The sequence below is a fragment of the Falco biarmicus genome, chromosome 1, assembly GCF_023638135.1.
Source record: "Falco biarmicus isolate bFalBia1 chromosome 1, bFalBia1.pri, whole genome shotgun sequence".
Taxonomy (NCBI): domain Eukaryota; kingdom Metazoa; phylum Chordata; class Aves; order Falconiformes; family Falconidae; genus Falco; species Falco biarmicus.
Genome location: NC_079288.1, coordinates 76010267 through 76030320, shown reverse-complemented (window position 1 = coordinate 76030320; position 20054 = coordinate 76010267). Strand labels below are relative to the sequence as shown.

Sequence of the window (20054 nt, the reverse complement as noted above, 5' to 3'; positions counted from 1 at the left end):
ATTTCTTTAAGTGGGATAGGATTTAAAATAACCCTCAAAAGCTCTGCTGTTGTAGAAATAGATCTGTCTCTGTAGGTAACTAGCAAATGGGTATCTAAAATGTGGCTAGTCTATAATAGACTTAGAAAATAACTGATAATTTGTATTTGTATTTTTGTGGCTGGGAAAAGTATTAATTTACATCTTGTAGAGATGCTTTTGCTTTTATCCATTTAGTCATGTTTTATTACATAGAACTGAGAATTGAAGCAGGAAATGTAGGTCATCTGAACCTCGTGAGAGATGCGCCTTGGGCATTGGGAGCTATGAATGCTGTTTCCCATAGTCACTGGTTTATTATCACTATTTTTATAAACTATAACATAGGAGAACTGGCAGTTACTTCTGAAGTTAACATTGTACCTGCATCCACTGCTTTATGATTGTTGGGTGCTATGATAACAATAACATTTATATATTATACATATAACATAATAAAATAAAATTTATTTTAAAATTCGTGAACATTCGGAATTGTGTTGTACTAAGAATGTACTTGAGTCTCACGTTTGCAAGCATAATAAGATCTACAGGTAGCAGGCTCTGCAGTATTATAAGAGAAATGCTGAAGTAAAATGAAAAAAATGAAAAACACTATTGAAGTGGAGGTGAAGTGTCTAGATGAAGGAGCTTCCCCCTGCCCTGTACCTGTGATTTTGCTTGGTATTTCAGCTGAGATGACTCATTAACAACTCCACCTTCCAAAAATCATGCTGAAGCTGAATAATGTTGTTCAAGACTTCTGAATCAAGACTGGAATGCTGAACTTTGCATGACACCATTTAGTATATTTTTCTGTGTAATTTGATTCATATTTCTTACTTGACTTTATGGGTGTACTTACTACTCCTGTTGATTACTGTTTACTACTGTAAAACTCACTCTCTAAAGCTATAACTATCCACTTATTTTCACGTATTCACTACAGGATCATGTTTAAAGACTCAATATTTCTTTAAATGGAGGGTGTTTTTTTTTTCACCAGAAACAATTAAGTTCCTTCTTTTCTTACTTTTAGGTAATCAAAATTCTTTGATGCTACACTTTCCTGTTTTTGCAGTAATTATTTTTTTTACTATTATGTTTTATTGATATTTGATATCTAGAAACATCATATAGCAATTTGTGACTTAGTTCTAGACCTTTCTTGCTAAAACTAGGGAAGAGATTGAGGTAGTGATAAAGTACATCCTTTAAATCCATAAAGCAAATAGAAATTTGAAGTTATGACTGGCACACTGTTCAGCTGACTGGTTTTCCAGGTACACATCAAGCACAGTTACCTCACTTTCTTATTTTACCGATGGACAAGCAAACACCTCTATTACTTAAGCGTTCTTTATTCCTAACTGTAATTGAGATGGGGGCAGGAGGGATCCAATGAGGTTAAAACTCAGTAGCTAGGCCAGTGAGGGATGTTTTTGGTTTCCTTAACTAAGTTAATCATCTACTGAATTAAATCTTATGTAATCTGAATGCATCAGGAATTTTGTTACTTACTAAGAATTTCAGGAATAGTTCCTCAGTAGTACCCAAATACCCCTGATAGCCTTTGAGAAGAGGAACAATTCCACCATTGTAAATGTTGTGGAGTTACAGATTGGATTTGCATGTCTATGTTTTTTTAGGTTTTCTTTACAAATTGACCAGGCGAATAACACTAGCAACAGATTTTAAATACAGATTTTTCCATACAGTTAAGGGATTTGGATGAAATACACTGATTAAATAGTCTTTAGTTTTAGCCTTTAGCATCACAGAAACTCTATAGATTAATAACATTAAATTCTTTCATGAAGAACAATAATTCCTCAAGTTTCTTCTACTCACTGAAGAGTTGTTTATTTCAGGTTACTGTAAAAATATTGCTGACTTTTCTTGAATAGTTATGTGCTAAATCACCATAGCACTAGTGTTTATTTGTTTTCCAAGATAGGTCTGGTACATAAATAAAATCTAAATTTAATTCAATTTCTGATTTTTTCATAAATTATGTATTAAAAATACTCAATATAATGAATTTAAGGAACAGATTAAATTTTAGTGCGTAGGATAAATTGTTAGATTATTAAGTTTTGAAGGCAAGACACCTGATATGACAAAACAAAACAATGATTTCACTTAAGTTTAGCAAATAGTTTGTATAGGTGGTCTTTTTTCAATTGATTTTTATAAATGAAAGAACTCAATGGAATGTTGTCAAACAGACTGAGGCCTGGTGTCCTGAGTTCTGTTCACTTTTCATCTGATTTGACTTGCCATTTTGAGCAAGACATTTAACTCCTTGGTTTCTGTTTACCAGTCCTTAAAGAGGAGAACAAACCTTAGGTATTTAGTTGAACTCACCAATGGTGTTGTCTGTACGTGCCTGAGGTATTAGCTGTTAACCCTTTAGGAAGTATGTGCTAAAGAGTGCATGTGACTTTTCATTCTAATACAATTTCTAAAATAACTCCCAGGCAGAAGTGGGTTGGAAAGAACAACTGATTGTTTGAAGGCAATTTGGTAGCAATTTTCTTGGAAATACAATACTCCAAGAATGTAATTCAGTATTAAAGTAGGAACCCCTCTGCCTTGTTGGCAATTTAATGATGAAAATTATGTGGATATTTAAAATGAGCAGAGCACGTGAGTTTGGAAGCTAATTCAGCATTGATAGCATTTGTTGCTCAGTTTGTTCTTGTGGAGCACTAAGTTATTCTTAGAGGCGGGCGGGGGGGGGAAGCTGCAGATCAAGCTTCTGTAACTACTCATGAAGCAAACTAATCGTGGGATTTCCTAATTATTGGAATTAGGGTTCTTTGTCTGCTATTGATATTCTCCTTGAATATTACATAAAGCTGTTTTAAATAATTGAATACTTACTAAGCTTAGAGGCATGCTGGGGAATGAAAATGAAGTTAAATACCTTCATGTTTTGATTACAGCATTTCAAAGAGTATCAACCTTGAACATAAGCAGGTTTTAGATATATTAAGAAGTTTTTTTCCAGTTTTGTGATACCTTTTCCGTATATTCTGTTGCTGTGAGACTCGATGATAATTATGATTTGTAACTGATACATTAAGATGAGAAGTGTGTTCTTCTTACTACAGGAAATAATCTATTTCCCCTGAAACACCACCAGCCCCAGTTAATTTATGGTTTTCCGCGTGCCTCTTGGGACTCCTGAGCATGGTCCAAGTCAGATCTTGAATAATAATATGATTTCTGTTTATATGCTATATTCATCAAAACTGTTAAGAGTTTTATTTCTGTGGACAGAAGATTACAATGAATAGGATTTAGAGAAGATGGTGAAATATTGTGTAACTTATTTTCTGAACTATTTATGTCAGTTTGGTACACTATGCAATATACTATGTACTACAGGGAAGTTCAGTGTGCTTTAAAACTGGATATTAAGTCTGATGTTTGATTCTGCCTAATTCTGTTCCCACTGCTTTGTTTCTTCTAGGGCATGAGAGACGGCTCCCACAATGGCAGAGATTTGCGTGAAAGATTTTGTTGAATGCTACATGACTCTTAAATGCTAAAAGCAGAAGGTGCTAGCTGCTAGCTCAGCTTGGAGCAGAAATTTATTTTAAACTTCAGAAGTAATTATGTCAAAGAAAGGTCGTGCTAAGGGAGAGAAGTCCGACATGGAGATTGAAGCCCTGCAAGCTGCTAATGAGGAGCTACGAACTAAACTAACCAACATCCAGATAGAATTCCAGCAAGAAAAAAGCAAGGTACTTGTCTGTCTATATTTTGTGATTGTTCTTCTTAATAGCAGCACTGTTTGAAACCAGCAGAGCTTCAGTCTCAAACATTCAGTACTAAACTGCATTACCCTTAAAAGAAACACATGACAAAGGAGTGAAATCAGAAGAGCCACTGATGAACTGAAATTGGTGCCAACTATTTTAAATAATGTGCAAAAGGAAATATCCCCAAACATGCAGTCACTGAAATTTGCAGTCACAATGATACAAAAGGCACTAGCTTAGTGTGACTTAAAGGCAGCAAGGGAGTTTTGTATTTGATCTTAGTACTGAAAACTGTATGTTGTAAAAAGAAGTGTCTTCAAAGTGAAACATTGGCACCATATTCAAAGCATGTCACTTTAAATACCTATGAAGAATCTAAATTAACTGGAAATCTTCTGTGTAGGAATCCTGATTTGATTTGCTGAGGTTATGTGTGCCATTGCTCTGAGTTATTCAATGATGCATCCAATTGCTAATGGAACAGATCCATCAGTATTTGTCTTCTAGCACATGTTCAACAGGTACTTGAGTCATCAAGAGAACACCTAGGAGAAATTATTCACTCATGAAGTACATACACATTTACAAAGATTAGCACTTGCTTTTATATACCTCTGTAGCAGTTTAAAATATGGTCAGACCAATAAGCTTATTTCCACTCTATTAGTTCCTTAATCTCAATTAGTGCATTTGACTTGGCACAAGACAGTCCTGGGGATGAATCCATGTGCAGATGGATTTATCTGTGTTTGGTGATATTGTTGTTGCAAAAGTGTCCGAAGACTTACCAGTGGAACTGAAAACAGGTGGTGTTCACCTTATGTAGCACAGCTTTGTTCTAGCCCTGTTTCTTTTTATTCAGGTGTTCCAAATTTTACACTGATAATCATATTCCTGTCTGTTCTAGTTTAACAGCCTTGTGTGATACTCAGCTTTGAATGGTCTTATTTTTCATATTTTAAATTTAAAACAGCAACAACTCTACAAATATAATTTTCAGAATTTATTTCTTATGAAGGAAGAAGAAACAATAAAGCATTAAGTCGTGTTTGACTGATACAATAGCTTCACTATATATCAGCCAACTAAATTTGTGTTGCCTTGGAAATTTTTCTTCTTCACAGACTAAAGCAAAAAGTCATATCTCTTATGGGTCAACAGTATTAGTTGAAGAGAAAAAACAGATTTTTATTGTATTTAGCTTCCTCATGCAACCTCCGCTACTCGTTTGATATAATGAGAATATATTGCAAAATGAGAGTGGCACAACCTACTTGTGCTTTTTAAAACCACACACCAGTGGCTGATACTCTCTAAAATTGGATTTACCAGCTGATAAATTGTATTATTTCACTGTCATTTTTAGCATCTTGGTACTTCTGTTTGGAAGGAGACTGTGAGCCTGATGGCACATCTCATTTACATTAGTACATTTTTCTCTTTACTTATCTTGTCTTATTTCCTATTTTGTTCTGTATCACTTTTTAGGTAGGAATATAGATATAAATTTTATTATAATTTCTTAATTGCATTTAAAAGAGCCCATAATTGTGAAGTTATCTTATGTCTTGGACAGAAGAATGAATTAGTTTTGAGGTTTTAGATTACTCAGATTCTAAAACAAATTACAGAAAGATTACATGAACCCTAAGAAGAGTTTAGCCCTGATATGCTCCCAAGTTTGATGCTTCACCTGTAATCGTGTCAAGTTTAACTCGTGATTGAGCTAAGAATAAACTGTAGCTACAAGACCATGACAGTTGTAGGAACATTTTCTATAACTAGTCTGCTTGTTTACCTATATCTACTCTGCCAGTTTGGTTACTTGTTCATCTTTCTGCAGTTTTAGAATTTCATATTTTCTGGTGTGTTAAGGTTGTCATAGGAGATGCATACGTGTATTGCATGCAGAGAAATGAGTGAGCTCATATATGTACTGTGCAGGCAAACATGAAAGAGGAAATTACAGCCAGAGTGCTCTAAGATCCTACCAAATATACAGTGCAGTCTGTAGTAAATGCTGCGGTATGTTGTAGTGCATTTCTGGGAGGGTGGCAGGGAAGAGTGCTTCAGCCTCTTTCCCTCATCTTTGCTACGGTGTTTGCTTTAAATCATTTAACTAGAATTGAACGGTGTAGTTTATTTATCGCCATCAGGGCAACAACCTGCTCTCTGTCTGTGCAGCAGTTATATAGAATGCCTTGAGTGACAAGATGAAAAATCTCCATGGCTTTAATTTATTCATCTTTAGACTGTAGCTTAAGAATGAGTAACAAAACCTACAGAAATTATGGCTTAGTATCAGAAAAGTAAAACCACTGTGCCTAGAGAGTTCTACGTAAATTAGATAGCTTTATTGGCACAGAGGTAAGAAAGAGTGTATTGAAGCTGCTAAACATACAGCTCTTATGGCCCATGGGACGCAAACTGTATTAGGAAGGGTAACAAACTCTTGTGGGGCCAATTAATTTAATTCTCCTAAATTATTTTGTCCCTCACATATATGCCTACATTAATGATTTATCTGAGGAGAACCTTCTAACTGATGAGAGACGTCAGAAATGGAAATTCGTCTTAACGTACTTCTGCCTGCAAATACTGGTTTCTCGGAAATAAACTTTTACCCAAGAGACATCCAGATTTTGTGCATATTTTCACAGTTCATTTTGTTTGTTTGAGGTTTTTTGGCGTTTTGTTTTTGTTGTTTGTTTGGGGTTTTTTAGCCATTTAAAGAGATTTCTCCTGTCCAATTGTTCCCTTCCATGGTTGTGTGATACCTGATCCAAAATTTATATGTTTGCAGTTCTTTGAATATACATCACTTTGAGGCTTGCTGGTGGCATTATGGGCCTCTGACTTATGAGCGGCTGGATTGATTTATGCTGCCTAAACAGTGCAGCAATAGTTGTGGCCTTGCCTTAGTTCCTTTGTACCATTTCTTGTTTTGGGAACACTTGCCTGATAGGCTTGGGCAGCCTGTTGATATGTAACGTTCTCCTGGAATTGTAGGTTTGCTACCATCTGTGGAGAGCCTGGAGAAGGAAATGCATGAACTGAACAAGGGCTCAAATACTGCCCTCTCTCTGCTGGTGGAAATGTTTGGCTGGAAGACATCCAAAATTTGGATATTAAGTAACAGGAAAAGTTGACAGAAGCACAAAAATTGTACTTATTTTAACATGAATGGAGGCAGGATTTGCTGGAACTGAACCTTGAATAGTGGTGCAGTAAGCAGAAGGAGCTGCAAGCAGAAGGAGCTGCAGTGAATGAGTGTGGCCTTGGCAGTCAAACTCAAGAAAACATGAATTAGCTCAGGTTTTATAAATGCCTGTGCTGCCAACCATGAATCTTTGGGAACAAGTATTACAAAGTAACCGTTTCTACTGAGATGGTTATCAGACATTAGAAGACAGTCTTCTAATGCTTCAGGTAATACTTTGTTCTTGATAGCAACATGTTAGTGTTTGCTGTCGCTATTGCTCCATCTTCACAGAGTCCTGCTATTGCTTTTAAATATCCATATTCTACTTGCGACTGTACATTTATAGAGTTGAGAACACAACACATCTAGGAGTCGGGATAAATGACATGTTTCAACTCCATTGCCACTGTATCACCTCACAATTTTATAGATTGTTTTTGTAAGTCTCATGCTTCCCCCAGATTTCTTCAGGTTTTTTGAGCTTTGATGTCAGTTGTTGAATCTGTTTGTAACAGTGATTCTTTGTAAGTTGAAAAAAACCCTATTTTTAATATGTCAAATTAAAAAAAAATGAGATAGCATGTCAAACTGTCAAAGCAGCTTTATTTACTGAGGTTTAAAAAAGTTGTATGGAAGAGAGTTATGGCCAATATGTATGGAAGAACTCTAAATACAGCAGTTGATTTGAGAATCCATACATGCTGAATGTACATACAAATGAATGTTCTTAATGTCTGCCACATGTGGAATAAGAGAATAGTTGGTTGACTTACTGAACTATAAGGAGTGTGCTGAATAGCAAAGAGGCATTAGGGTATTGTAATTGGGAAGGAAATATGGCAGCCCTCTTGGAGCAGGGAAGTGGATGAAGTATTGGTAGAACCATGTGTGGTAACTCCTGGCACTACTTACTGGGATTAAAAGGAAGCACATCCTTTTGGGTAGGTTGTTTCCTGACAGTAGTTAAAGGACATTTGAATTCAGTTGTTCTCCACACTTGTTATAACAAGATCACTAAAATGAGAGAATTTTGGACATCTGCCAAAAATTGGACAGGAAGTAACAAAGTCATTAATAGTAAATGTTTTGGTGTTACTTCAGTCAGAGTTCCAAATTAAGTGACTGAATATGCCAGACATGATAATGCAAATTCTAACCCAGGTAAAACAGATACTGGAGAGGAGTAGACTTGGCAGAGTTTGACTTGATGATCTTAAAGGTCTTTTCCAGCCTAAACAAGTCTATGATCAATAAATGGGTATTAAGCAATGATTATTGTTAATTTGGAAGAATCAACAATAAATTATGATAAATAAACCTTTTAGATCGTATGTTGGAAGAGGAAGTGATCTAGAGGAAAATTCTACTCAGAACTGTAGTAAGGCCTTTAAAATGAATGTACCTTATCAAATTGTATATCTAAACTGTTTAAGTCTGGTATAAGAGGACAATCACTGGAGATTTCAGAAGTTCCTAGGGCATCCAAACATAGCACAAGGAAAAGAGATAAGTTCCGTATATACAGATGTGAACAGAAACATAATTTTTCTGATCCTTTGATATTGTCACATAGTCTTGAGAGTTTAGGTTAGAAGATTACCAGAAGTGGAAAAGCTTAAGGCAAGAAAGCTTGCAGTAGCTGTGGTGATTTTATTATTATTTATTAATTTAAAAAAAAATATTAATATATTTGTTACTGAAATGGGCATGCAAGAAAAGGATATTTATAAAAGTGGACAGAATAAAGAGTCAAAATAGGAGATTTTTTCTATGGAGAAGGATCAGTGAGTAAGATGGTAGATAAACAAAGCAAGCAGTAGAGGCAGATGGACTGGGAAAACAGTGACTGAGCATATTGGTTTTGGCTGGGATAGAGTTAATTTTCTTCATAGTAGTTTATGTGGGGCTACGTTTTTGATTTCTGCTAAAAATAGGGTTGGTAACACAGTGATGTTTTAGTTACTGCTGAGCAGAGCTTACACAGAGCTGAGGCCTTTTCTGCTCCTTGCCCCACCTCACCAGTGAGTGGCTGGGGGGGCACACAAAGTCAAGAGGGAATGCAGCCGGGACAGCTGGCCCCAGTTGACCAAAGGGATAATCTATACCATGTGATGTCATGCTCAGCAGTAGAACTTGGTGGGGGAGGTTGGTGGGACAGCCACTGCTCAGGGTCTGGTTGGGCATTGGTGAGTTGGTGATAAGCAATTGTTCATTTGCATCATCTGGTTTTATTTTCTTCTCTCTTCCCCCTCCCTTACAATTTTTTAAAATTATCATTATTTATCTTTAATTATTAAACTGGTTTTATCTCAACCCATGAGTTTTTTTCTCACTTTTACCCTTTGAATTCTTCCCCCACCCCACCATGGGGAGCAGAGTGAGTGAGTGGCTGTGTGGTTCTTAGTTGCTAGCTGGGGTTAAACCGTGTAACTGAGCAGTGAGTACAAGTTCCATCAAAGCAATGTCTGGTAAGGTGGAGTCATGTCTGACTGCAGCTTCTGCCACTTCTAAGCTCTTATTAGATGACAACGAGATTTGGAGAAGTGGTTGCCTGAAAGCAGAATAAGGCAAAACAGGTCAGGTACTTGGACAACTGGAAGTGATAAAAGCTACATTCAGAAGATGCAATATGATGTTATAGTTCAGAAAGAAGCCAGAAGATTTCCTAGGCCATGGACTAATGGGACCACTGGTCACCACCAATAAAAAAATTAAATCATGCCTGAAGGTTCTCCTGAAGTCTTTCACTATCTTCCTTAAGTTTGAAAGATCTACATTTACAAGTTTAATACTCCACAGGAAAGTAACTGTATTTATAAAAAAATACAGATTTTTTAGCATGTTTTTTCCCCTGGAATACTTTAAATTTTGTTAATTTTAGCACTGAGATCTTTCAATCCAGTTGATGGAGAATTTATCCTTGACACAGGGAACTCAAATAATTGCCAACCTTTGATGTTGAGCATCTTCATATTTTTGTTCTGACACTAGCCTGTTGCATAGTAATTTTCTTTTGCTACAAGATATTATTACTATGCCATGTCACTGCCAAGTAGGAGCTTCACCTGACCAGCAGTTATAAGTCATCCAGTGCACTGAGACTGATTGAGTAGTCTCTGATATGGAGACCGAAGTGTGAGTTTGTGTTTGGGGAGGACACAGATTACTGCTTCTGTTTCCACACAGCTCTCTGCTGTAGCACATCTTTCAGAGACTCAGGTTTTGGGGATGCTTCTCCTTCTTATCCTTGAACACCATACCATATTAAAGTTGATTAAAGTAGATTTACAGATCTCCCAGACTAATCTTTTGGACTTGACCTCCCTCCAAGTGGATTTCTGATATGACTGGAGACTGCAAAGCTGATGCCTTTCCAATTTCATTATCAGCCTTTTTTAGCTTGTAACCAGGAAAAGATCAGGCAAACAAAGCTGCTTCACTGCAGGTGACACCTACAGTTTCAATGTGATTGATGCAGATGCCAAATACCTATTCACGGAGAGCTTTCCCATTGGCCTAGCCACAGCTCAGTAGTCTTCAGATACTCAGTTAAAACCTTGACCCTGGAAGTGGTGGAGGAAGATTGCTAGGAAGGCAACAATACTTTCATTTTCTAGCCAGCTGTGGGGTGGAAGGTGTGTGCTCAAAGGAAGCATTTCTTTGCTGCCTGGAAAAAACACAAGAGAAGGAGAAAAGCAAGAATTGTGCAGGATTTACCTGCAAAACTGGAATTTCAGAAGGATATGGCAAGTTGATTTGGTTTGTCTGGTTACAACCTGGTAATACTAGTGTTTCCTTGGTAGAATAAATTTAGGTGGCTCGGAACATGGAGCGATGAAACCTTGTGTTACCCTGGACAAGTGCTGTTTCAGAGAACTTCGCAGAAGGTACTCAGGAATATTCAACTTCAGGCCCAGAAAAATGTATTCTTATTAAATTTTGTTGAAATTCTTCAAATTATCGTGGCTGGAACAGACTTAAACTGCATTGCTTACTGTTGGATTTGTGTGTACAGGGGCATATCAAAAAGAGAAGGGAAGAGATAAATTATGACTTTCATTGATTTTGTTATTTTGTCCCATCAGGTCACTGGGAATGAGGTCTGTATTAATAAATGTTTCTTTTCAACACACTTTCCAAAATAAGACATTTGGATTGCTCTGCTCTGTTGCTGGGAAGAAATTTTTCAAGATATTATCTTTTTATATCTATTTCAAGAAATATTTCAAGATACTGCTGTCAATGTTGCTGCAATTCAGTGAAGTCCTATTTAGTTGCAGAGTATGATAGATAATTTGCCAACTTTTTATTTCTTTTTACTTAGATTTTTACTTAAAGATGATCACTTTGACTTTAAAAAAAGCAAAATTCAGATGTTTATGAGGTGTAAAAAATGCTACTGAAAATATGTCCTTTCTCTATTAAATATTGGTTCATATTAGACTATGTGATCCTGCTTTTGAATATAAAAAAGTATTGGGAAGCCTTTCTGGTGATGAGAGAATCCCTGTGGAGTTAAACTACAGTGTATAAATCTGCTCAGTATGTGTTTGCAGTGCTAAAAAATGTGTGTTTGAACATGAGTCAGCTATGTGCTCTTGGAGCAAGGAAGACCGAAGATATCCTGGGCTGCATTAGGAAGAGTGTTGGCAGCAAGTGGAGGGAGGTAATCCTAGTAGGTAGTAGTAGTAGGTAGTCCTAGCAGGGCTGGACTAGGTGACTTCTAGAGATCCTTTCCAACGTCAGCTACACTATGACTCTATATTCCATGATTCCAAGCAGAAGCTTAGTACAGTTCAATTAATTGTTGAAAAGCTAGTGTAGATGCAGTTTGTAAATGGAAGACCAGACTTCTTTCCCTTGAAGCATGCAAATATTTAAAAGGTAATTTGTTAGTGTAATTTAAATAGTAGAGTCTCCAAAGTCGTTGTGGACAGATATGAGATTTTCTTCTCAGCATGTGGTTTTCATTGTGCTGTACAGCCTGCAATGTAACTGAGCTTTCTAATTTGAAATTGTGTTGCACTAAGCGTTGTGGAAGTGTTAAATGCTGTCCAATAATTCCTTCTTGGAATTCATGAGGAAAGGGCTAGGGGATTGAAGAGATGTAGCCAAATAGGGAACTTTGTTAGGAAACTTGTTACTTAACACAAAGAAACAAGCCCCAAACCAACCAAACAAAAAACTTCAAGAATTTTTTCTAAGTTGTTGCAGAGGCTAAAATCTAGGCTGAATTCTGCAAATCACAAGTGCTTTGTATCTTGGGTTGCTATTGCAAATATTTGCCCCTTTCCACATTTGGCTATTGTGCTGCTAAAAATGGGATTGGTGTTAGGGCTGCCTTTTTCATAGTGACAGCTTTGGTTGCTCATGTCCACAGCAGTCTTGCCTAAGTGAATAGTTTTTAATGGCATGATCCAGTGCACACTGAAATTTTAATAGAAATTATGCTGTTGGCTGGATGCTGGCTTACACTGCAAGTGTGTAAATTCTGAGCACTGGAGGAAAGCCAATGTCACTCCAGTCTTCAAAAAGAGCAAGAAGAAGGACCTAGGAAACTAAAGGCCAGTCAGCCTTGCCTCCATCCCTGGAAAGGTGATGGAACAGCTAAACTGGGAGGTCATCTCAAAGCACGTAGAGGAAAAAAAGGTCATCAGGAGCAGTCAACATGGATTCACCAAGGTGAAATCATGCCTGACCAACCTAAAAGCCTTTTATGATGGAATGACTGGCTGGCTAGGCAAGGGGAGAGTGGTCAATGTTGTCTTACTTGACCTCAGCAAGGCTTTTGATACTGTCTCCCATAACACCCTTACAGGTAAGCTCAGGCAGTGTGGGTTAGATGAGTGGACAGCAAGGTGGACTGAGAACTGGCTGAATGGCAGAACTTGGAGAGTTGTGTTCAACTGCGCAGAGTCTGACTGGAGACTTGTAGCTTGTGGTGTTCCCCAGGGTCAGTACTGGGTCCAGTCTTATTCAACTTATCCATCAGTGACCTGGATGAAGGGGCAGAGGCACCCTCAGCAAGTTGGCTGATGATACAGAACTGGGAGGAGTGGCTGATACCGCAGAGGCTGCGCTGCCATTCAGTGAGACCTGGACAGGCTGGAGAGCTGGGCAGAGGAGCCTCATGGAGTTCAGCAAAGGCCAGTGTAGGGTCCTGCACCTGGGGAGGGTCAGCCCCGTGCACCAGCACAGGCTGGGGCTGACCTGCTGGAAGGCAGCTCTGAGGAGAAGGACCCGGGAGACCTGGTGGGCAGTGAGTTGCCCATGGGCCAGCAGTGTGCCCTGGTGGCCAGGAAGGCCAGTGGCATCCTGGGGTGCATTAGGAGAAGCGTGGCCAGCAGGTCAAGGGAGCTGATCCTCCACCTCTGCTCCGCCCTGGTGAGGCCACGTCTGGAGTGCTGTGTCCAGTGCTGGGCTTCCCAGTTCAAGAGGGACAGGGAACTACTGGAGAGGGTCCAGCAGAGGCTATGAAGATGATGAGGGGACTGGAGCATCTCCCTGATGAGGGAAGGCTGAGGGAGCTGGGGCTGTTTAGCCTGGAGGAGAGAAGACTGAGAGGGGATCTTATCAATGTCTGCTGGGGCCAGGCTCTTTTCAGTGGTGCCCAGCGACAGACAAGGGGCAACAGGCACAAACTGAAACACGGGAAGTTCCATCTGAATATGAGGAAGAACTTCTTTACTTTGGGGGTGACAGAGCACTGGGGCAGGCTGCCCAGAGAGGCTGTGGACTCTCCTCTGGAGACATTCAAAACCTGCCTGGACATGATCCTGTGCAAGCTGCTGTAGGAGAACCTGCTTTAGCAGGGGACTGGACTAGATGATTTCCAGAGGTCCCTTCCAACCCTGACTATTCTGTGATTCTGTGTGCTTAAATAGGAGTAGAGTTCACATCTTTTTTTGGAAAAAGCAAAGTATACAGGCTTTTGTTTGTTTTGAAAGAAAGTTGCTATTGCATTTCGGTTTTGCCATGAACAGTAGCATTTTTTATTTGGCCTTACCTCTAGTAACATGCCTTTTTCACAGTTGGTAATAGATTTCTTACCATAACCTGGATTCCTGGTGAAATGCTGTGCAGAAAGTATCCCTCCTGCTCTGCAGGACTTTGACGATTGTGCCACAAATAAAAAACACCTGCATTTAAATCCAAAAGAAAAAAAAAAAAAAAAAGATGTAGACCTTGGTAAGTTCTTAACATAACATTTTTATTGGGGCAGTGATTCATTATCACTTGGAAATATGTATGGGTTAATAGGTTATTGTCTTTCAGAAATCTTAATTTTAAAATTATGTCATTGACTTCGGTTCATAAAACCAAACTATTGTGTTTGTGTCTCAAGTGTGCAAGGTCCCTAGTCAAAGAAAACAATACAAGATGCAGATATCCTATGATAATATAATCGAATTGTTTCAAAGAAAATCCTTTCAGGCACTGTTCAGACAAGAAAGGGAAGAAACAGTGTTGTTTGGCATTATTTTTCCAAGCAGCTATCTTCTGCTTTGGCAACAATACTGTATCAGTGTGCACCGATTATTAAAGATTTAATTTAGAACGGCAGAAAATACCTATTTTATTGGTGCCCTGATATCCTGCCTGACTTTGTTTCCCTATTGGCTTCATTTCTTGGTTATACTTCATGTTCTGCCTATGAACAGAACAGATTTCTTCATTAAAATAAAAGTGTGCCGGAAATTAAAAAAAGACAAATTGCTTTAAAGTTTAAGTTCATTTTGAAACTGAGACTTAAGCATATGGGAAAATTCCATGCTACTATTTTCATTCAGTCAGTTGCTCTGGAAGCCAGACGTGTACTGATCCACATAGTGTGCAGGAGAGGGGGACGGAGGGAGTGCGGGAAGGACAGCTTATGGCTTTCAGGGAAGACCTATAACAGGCAGATCTAACTTTCCATCTTCTCTGACAAGAAGCACTAACAAGAACAGACTTTTTAAAAAAGGCCTTGAGAATTAGGATACATCTTTTTTACTGGGTCATGAGGAGTGTTAGGCAGTTAAGATGCAGTGTAAAAAGCCAAGAGTTTTAGACAGTTTCTTATTCTTCTTTACATTGCTCTTGCTGAAGCTTTTAAGTAAAATGACTAGCAATTTATGGTAACATTAAATTACTCTGAGTGGCTTAATATGTGTTCTCACAGACAGCAACAGTATGTATAGATGTTGCCTTCCCTCAATTCAGTGAAAGGCAAAAAAAATGGAACACGCTACACACAATGTCATTTTGTGTAACTCAGTACTCCAGACATTTCAGAATCTCTCATATATTAAAAATGTTTTTAAGAAGTTGCATTCATTAATGTGTTGTCTTGAAAACTGCCTTTCAGTTGCATGCTTTATGTACAATATGATTAATTTTAAATTACTATAGTTCTGGAGGCATATTAACCTTTTTTTTATATATGCTATTATACAATGTTTTCCTTTGTCATCATTACTATGTTTCATTGCTTAGTTTCATTTCAGTTTTCCTTGCTCATCAGTAAGGAAATAGCTAACAGATTTAAGTAAACAGTGAGTGTTGGCTCATTTGCAAATTTATCTATAAGCTTATCCACTTGCATTAGTAAATAAGTGAGTAAGTAGCTTAGCTTTGTTTATAGCATCATAGAATGTTTTGGGTTGGAAGGGATCTTAAAAATCACCTAGTCCATTCCTCCATGCTATTAGCAGAGATGGGAGAGTCTTAGACTTTCCTACGGGGTTTGGTACCCTAATGCAAGCACTGAAAATCAGTGCTATCCACTATAGGCTTGGAACTAACTAAATGTCATCCCACCAGAATAAATAACGCATGGATATCTCCTGCAGATAATTTCCGATAGCCAGACTTAGCATTCTGGGAGAAAAAAAAATAAATCTATCTTTCATCATAAAGATGTATTATCTGAATCATCCTTGAACAGAGTAACAGTATCTGTGCAATAAAATCTGCTTCTGATGGTGTCTGATTCAGAGCTGTTACCTTTCCCATAGCTGTAATTATAGTGCTCTCCCAGGTGGAGGTTAGTCCACAATGCATCTAGAAGATTACATTCATGAAAATTCCTCCCCCCTCCTGCTCCAGCCTGTTTCCTTTCTGTTTTCATTTTATTTTGTTTTACTTTTTAAAATCTAGGGTAAGCTTGCTTTGGTTAATTCTCAAAGTTAGTGTTGAAAATAACAGGTTCGTAACACCTTCTGCACAGGGAGTCTGCTGTCCCTGCTGTGTGAAGACTTCAGGTGAACTTCAGACTGGAAATCCTACTGTCAGTGCTGTGGGTTTGATAAGTGATATGTTGGTCTCATTTTATGATCACTCTTAAGTAGTAGTCTTGGTTTTGTTGGATGAGTTATGTCTGAGGCTTTTGAATTAAGATGTCCCATTTTTCCTAAAGCAAATGCGCAAAAGTGTCTGTTTAGATCCAACCTGCTTTCAATAAACAAAATAATGAAGGTTTCTGGGCTTTTCTTGCACCAGTATTATTGCTTTTAATTAACCCTTTACTTTTATTTCAACTCTAGAATCCAAAGCCATGTAAAAAGTAATTTGTTTTAATTATACCTTCATAGCAAATGATAGTCTGAACATTAATAGAGATCTCCCATCCTTTCTGCACTAATCTGAGACAAGTTGCAATTCTGGCTTAGTTTAGCATCAATTACATGCATTGCACAACTACAGATCCCAGCTTTGTATAACATAGATGCAAGCAGTCTAGGAATACCGTGACAGTGACCAGCGTCCTGCTGCTCCTCAGTAGCCTCCTTTTACCATGAAGCAGTGTTTGGTTTGTATGTTTGCATTACCGCTCAAGGTTAAAACACAAATCTGTGAAATCTCTGCCTCTGACTTTGCTTTAGATGAGAAGTACATATATAGGGCCCATGTTTTGGCAGTCAGTGTGACAGGGATATTAAAAAGATGTTACTGACACTACACATGATGAAATACATTGTAGCCTTTCTGGTATAGTATAATAGAGAAACAAAACTTTCTCCTTATTTTTTTTCTTTATTTTTTCTTTCTTTTTTTTTTTTTTTTCTTTCTTCTAAATTAATACCTAATCCCACTTGGTACAAGCATTACTTTCCATGCAGCCTGCTGAGCATCATTTTATAATGAGGTTTCATCACAGTGGGTATTCTATAATAAGCTATAAGACCTTTCCCTTACTCCCTCCCCAACCCTTACATTCACTGGCCTATATTTTCTGAGGACTGGGGACAGTGAATAGTCTCTGTGAGTGTCTGGGGACTGTAAGTAGTCTCAGTTTTGGGGTGTGCTGCCTGAGGCCCCTTGAGTAGACCTGATTTTTTCAGAAGGCCAATTCTTTTGGCTTATCTAATAAGGACTTTCCTATTAAAATAGCTAAGAGATTAAGAAATCCAAAATCAATGTATTCCCAGCATACACTCTTTTCTCTGTTTGATTCGTTTTCTGCCTGCTTGTCAGGTGCAGTAGAGGTGTTATGGATGAGAGTAGTCTGGGGTGGTTGGTGGAGGAAATAAGGAGAGAACTAGATTGGACGCTGCTTGGTTTTATTTATTCCCTAAAACTGTGAGACCTCATTGCCAATTGCATGTCCCAATAGCAGATTTCTGGACACACACATGGCCTTTTCCCAGCCCTGGTTCTCTAGTTGTTTACTGGAGAGAGGGGTGTCAGGTATACAGTCTTTGTTTTTGAATATTGAGGATGAGTTTTTAATAATGTTTTAGGAATGGTGACTTTTAAAAGTGTGGTAGCACTTCTAATATTTTATATCAATGTTGCAGGTGGGTAAACTGAGAGAGAAAATCCAAGAAGTTAAGCAAGAAAGGGAGCAGGAGCAGCACAAGCACACTGCATATGTTTCTGAACTGAAAGCCAAGCTCCATGAGGAGAAGATGAAGGAACTCCAGAGTGTCAGAGAGCTACTGATCCGGCAGCATGAGCAGGAGGTAGCAAGAATGGTGAAAATCAAAGATGGTGAAATTCAGCGTTTGCAGTCGACAGTCAATGTCCTGCGGGACGGGGCAGCTGACAAAGTGAAGACGGCGCTGCTGAGTGAGGCAAAGGAGGAGGCTCGCAAGGCGTTCGATGGTGAACGGATGAAGTTGCAACAGGAGATCTTGGAGCTGAAATCTGGCAAAAAGCAGCTTGAAGAGGCTTTGAACAACATTATGCAGGCAGATAAAATGAAGGCTGCTGACCTGCGCATGGCTTATCAGTCCCATCAGGATGAGATTAATAGAATAAAGCGGGAATGTGAGAGAGAGATCCGTAGGCTGGTAAGTTCATTAGAGTGATGCGTGCTTATTTCAGTTTATAGCAAGTATTAGTATATTGCTGCATGTGCTCATAAATGTCAAGCCACCACTCTTTTGCAGTGACATCTTTCATGAGTGCTGGTTGCAAAAATAAGCCACAATTTCCCCTACTTTCTGCCCGTTACAGCAAAGATGAACCTTGGCTCCATGGCTAAGCCAACCCAATCCAAAGCTTTATGTCCCACTAGATGGAATATGGGTGAACCAAGACTTTCCAGGATGGGTTTTCTCAACAGATCGAAGAAATAGACTTTCCCTTTCTCACTTGCTCAACTTGCTTGTCCTTACAAAGTCCTGTTTGACCGAAACAGTCAGGCATTGCTCATTTGGCAATGCAAGAACACCTCTGTGAGATGGCAAAATTAACTTTGCAGAAAGCTTTTATATTTATATTGGGGGAACCAATTGCTGAAACAAGACAATATCTTTGCTTCTTCTGCATCATTATCCTGTTATTCACTTTTAAGCATTGTTGCCATTTTTTATTTTTGTTTAAATTTCTGTGTTTTTTCTATTGCGGCACAAAACTTAGGGCCTAGGACAGCAGGCTTTTTTTCATGCTTCATAAACCCTAGGGCTTCAGCACATATGGCAGACTATGCTGTTTGTATAAAATCAAAAACCAGGCAATATTTCCCAACAGCAGGTGCCCCAAATATTTGAAATTATTGAGCTGTGTAAAACGCAAAAAATCTAAGATGGGCTGTTCACTAAATTTAGAGAATTCATCATCAAATGACACTTCTGTTTGGTACCATGGTACTTTCCGTGTGTGTGTTTAGCTACCTAAACTGGCAATGCAGCAGCAATGCAAATAAAATCCAAAACTGTAATAAGCATAATATTTCTCATATATCAAGTAGCACAGACTTAAATGGAACAAAACACCAGTTTTCTTAAGAAAAATGTTATCAGTTTGTGTTTACACAGGTATGGCCTCTTGTTTCTTACATTTCTTAGGAAAAGGATGGTGAGGGCAAGCTACAGACTTAATGGTCGTGATTTTCTGTCTGAGACAACGAAAGCTTTTAACACAGTTAATATTTATGCTTTAAATAAATTGGACATTGATTAAGTCTCAGGGGTATAATTTCCTTGATTAATTAAAGACCACTGCAAAGATTGACAATGTGATGTTTCTGTAAGCATAGTTTCTTCTGTATTTTGTTCCATATTATAAACACAGCTTTTTAAAATCCTCACTATGAAGTATAGGTAATTTTTAAAGAGGAGAGAAGCTTGCAACATTGTGGCATGTGTTTTTCTAGAGAACAGATTCTAAATAAATTTAGCCCTCTCAAAGAAGGGTACCTTAGCAAGAAATGGTGAGGTGAGGCACATAGCAGTGCACCCCAAATTCTGTCATCCTGAATTGCCCCAGTACACACACGTACACCATGTTTTGAGTGGTATTGTGAAGGGAACACTTAACTCTTCTCTTTCAAGAGTAGAAGGTTTCAGCCTACTGCAGTGTGAAGGCAATGGAGGAGGGCACTCAGGGTTTTCTGTCTGGCACAAAAAACCCCTCTCAAGTCAGTCAGAATTTTAATTGGAGCCTTACTGGGCCTTTGTAACTCAGTACATCTAAAAAGGTGACTGATTTGGAGGAGTGTGTAGATAACTTGTTTCCTATTCCCAGCACCAGAGGAAGCCTGCTATCAGTCTCACGGGCTTTCACTGGAAATGTTCATACCTTCCCCACAACCCGCCTCGCTCTGAAGAAATACAGGGGAAAAATACGAGGAGCCTGGT

At 38.4% G+C, this 20054-nt stretch overlaps 1 protein-coding gene across 8 annotated transcripts in view; it reads left to right on the top strand.

The window, feature by feature from the left end:
* Window positions 1–20054, top strand: part of JAKMIP1 (janus kinase and microtubule interacting protein 1) — a 249911-nt gene that overhangs the window by 65884 nt on the left and 163973 nt on the right. For 7 of the 8 annotated variants that reach the window (XM_056338882.1, XM_056338874.1, XM_056338881.1 and 4 more), the window contains 2 exons: window positions 3497–3770; window positions 17769–18263. In XM_056338882.1, coding sequence (XP_056194857.1) covers window positions 3642–3770; window positions 17769–18263 — 624 coding nt within the window. In that variant the 5' untranslated portion in view covers window positions 3497–3641. Of the gene's footprint in view, window positions 1–3496; window positions 3771–6797; window positions 7218–17768; window positions 18264–20054 lie in introns of those variants that run through there. The other variant, XM_056338907.1, reaches the window with a different exon arrangement.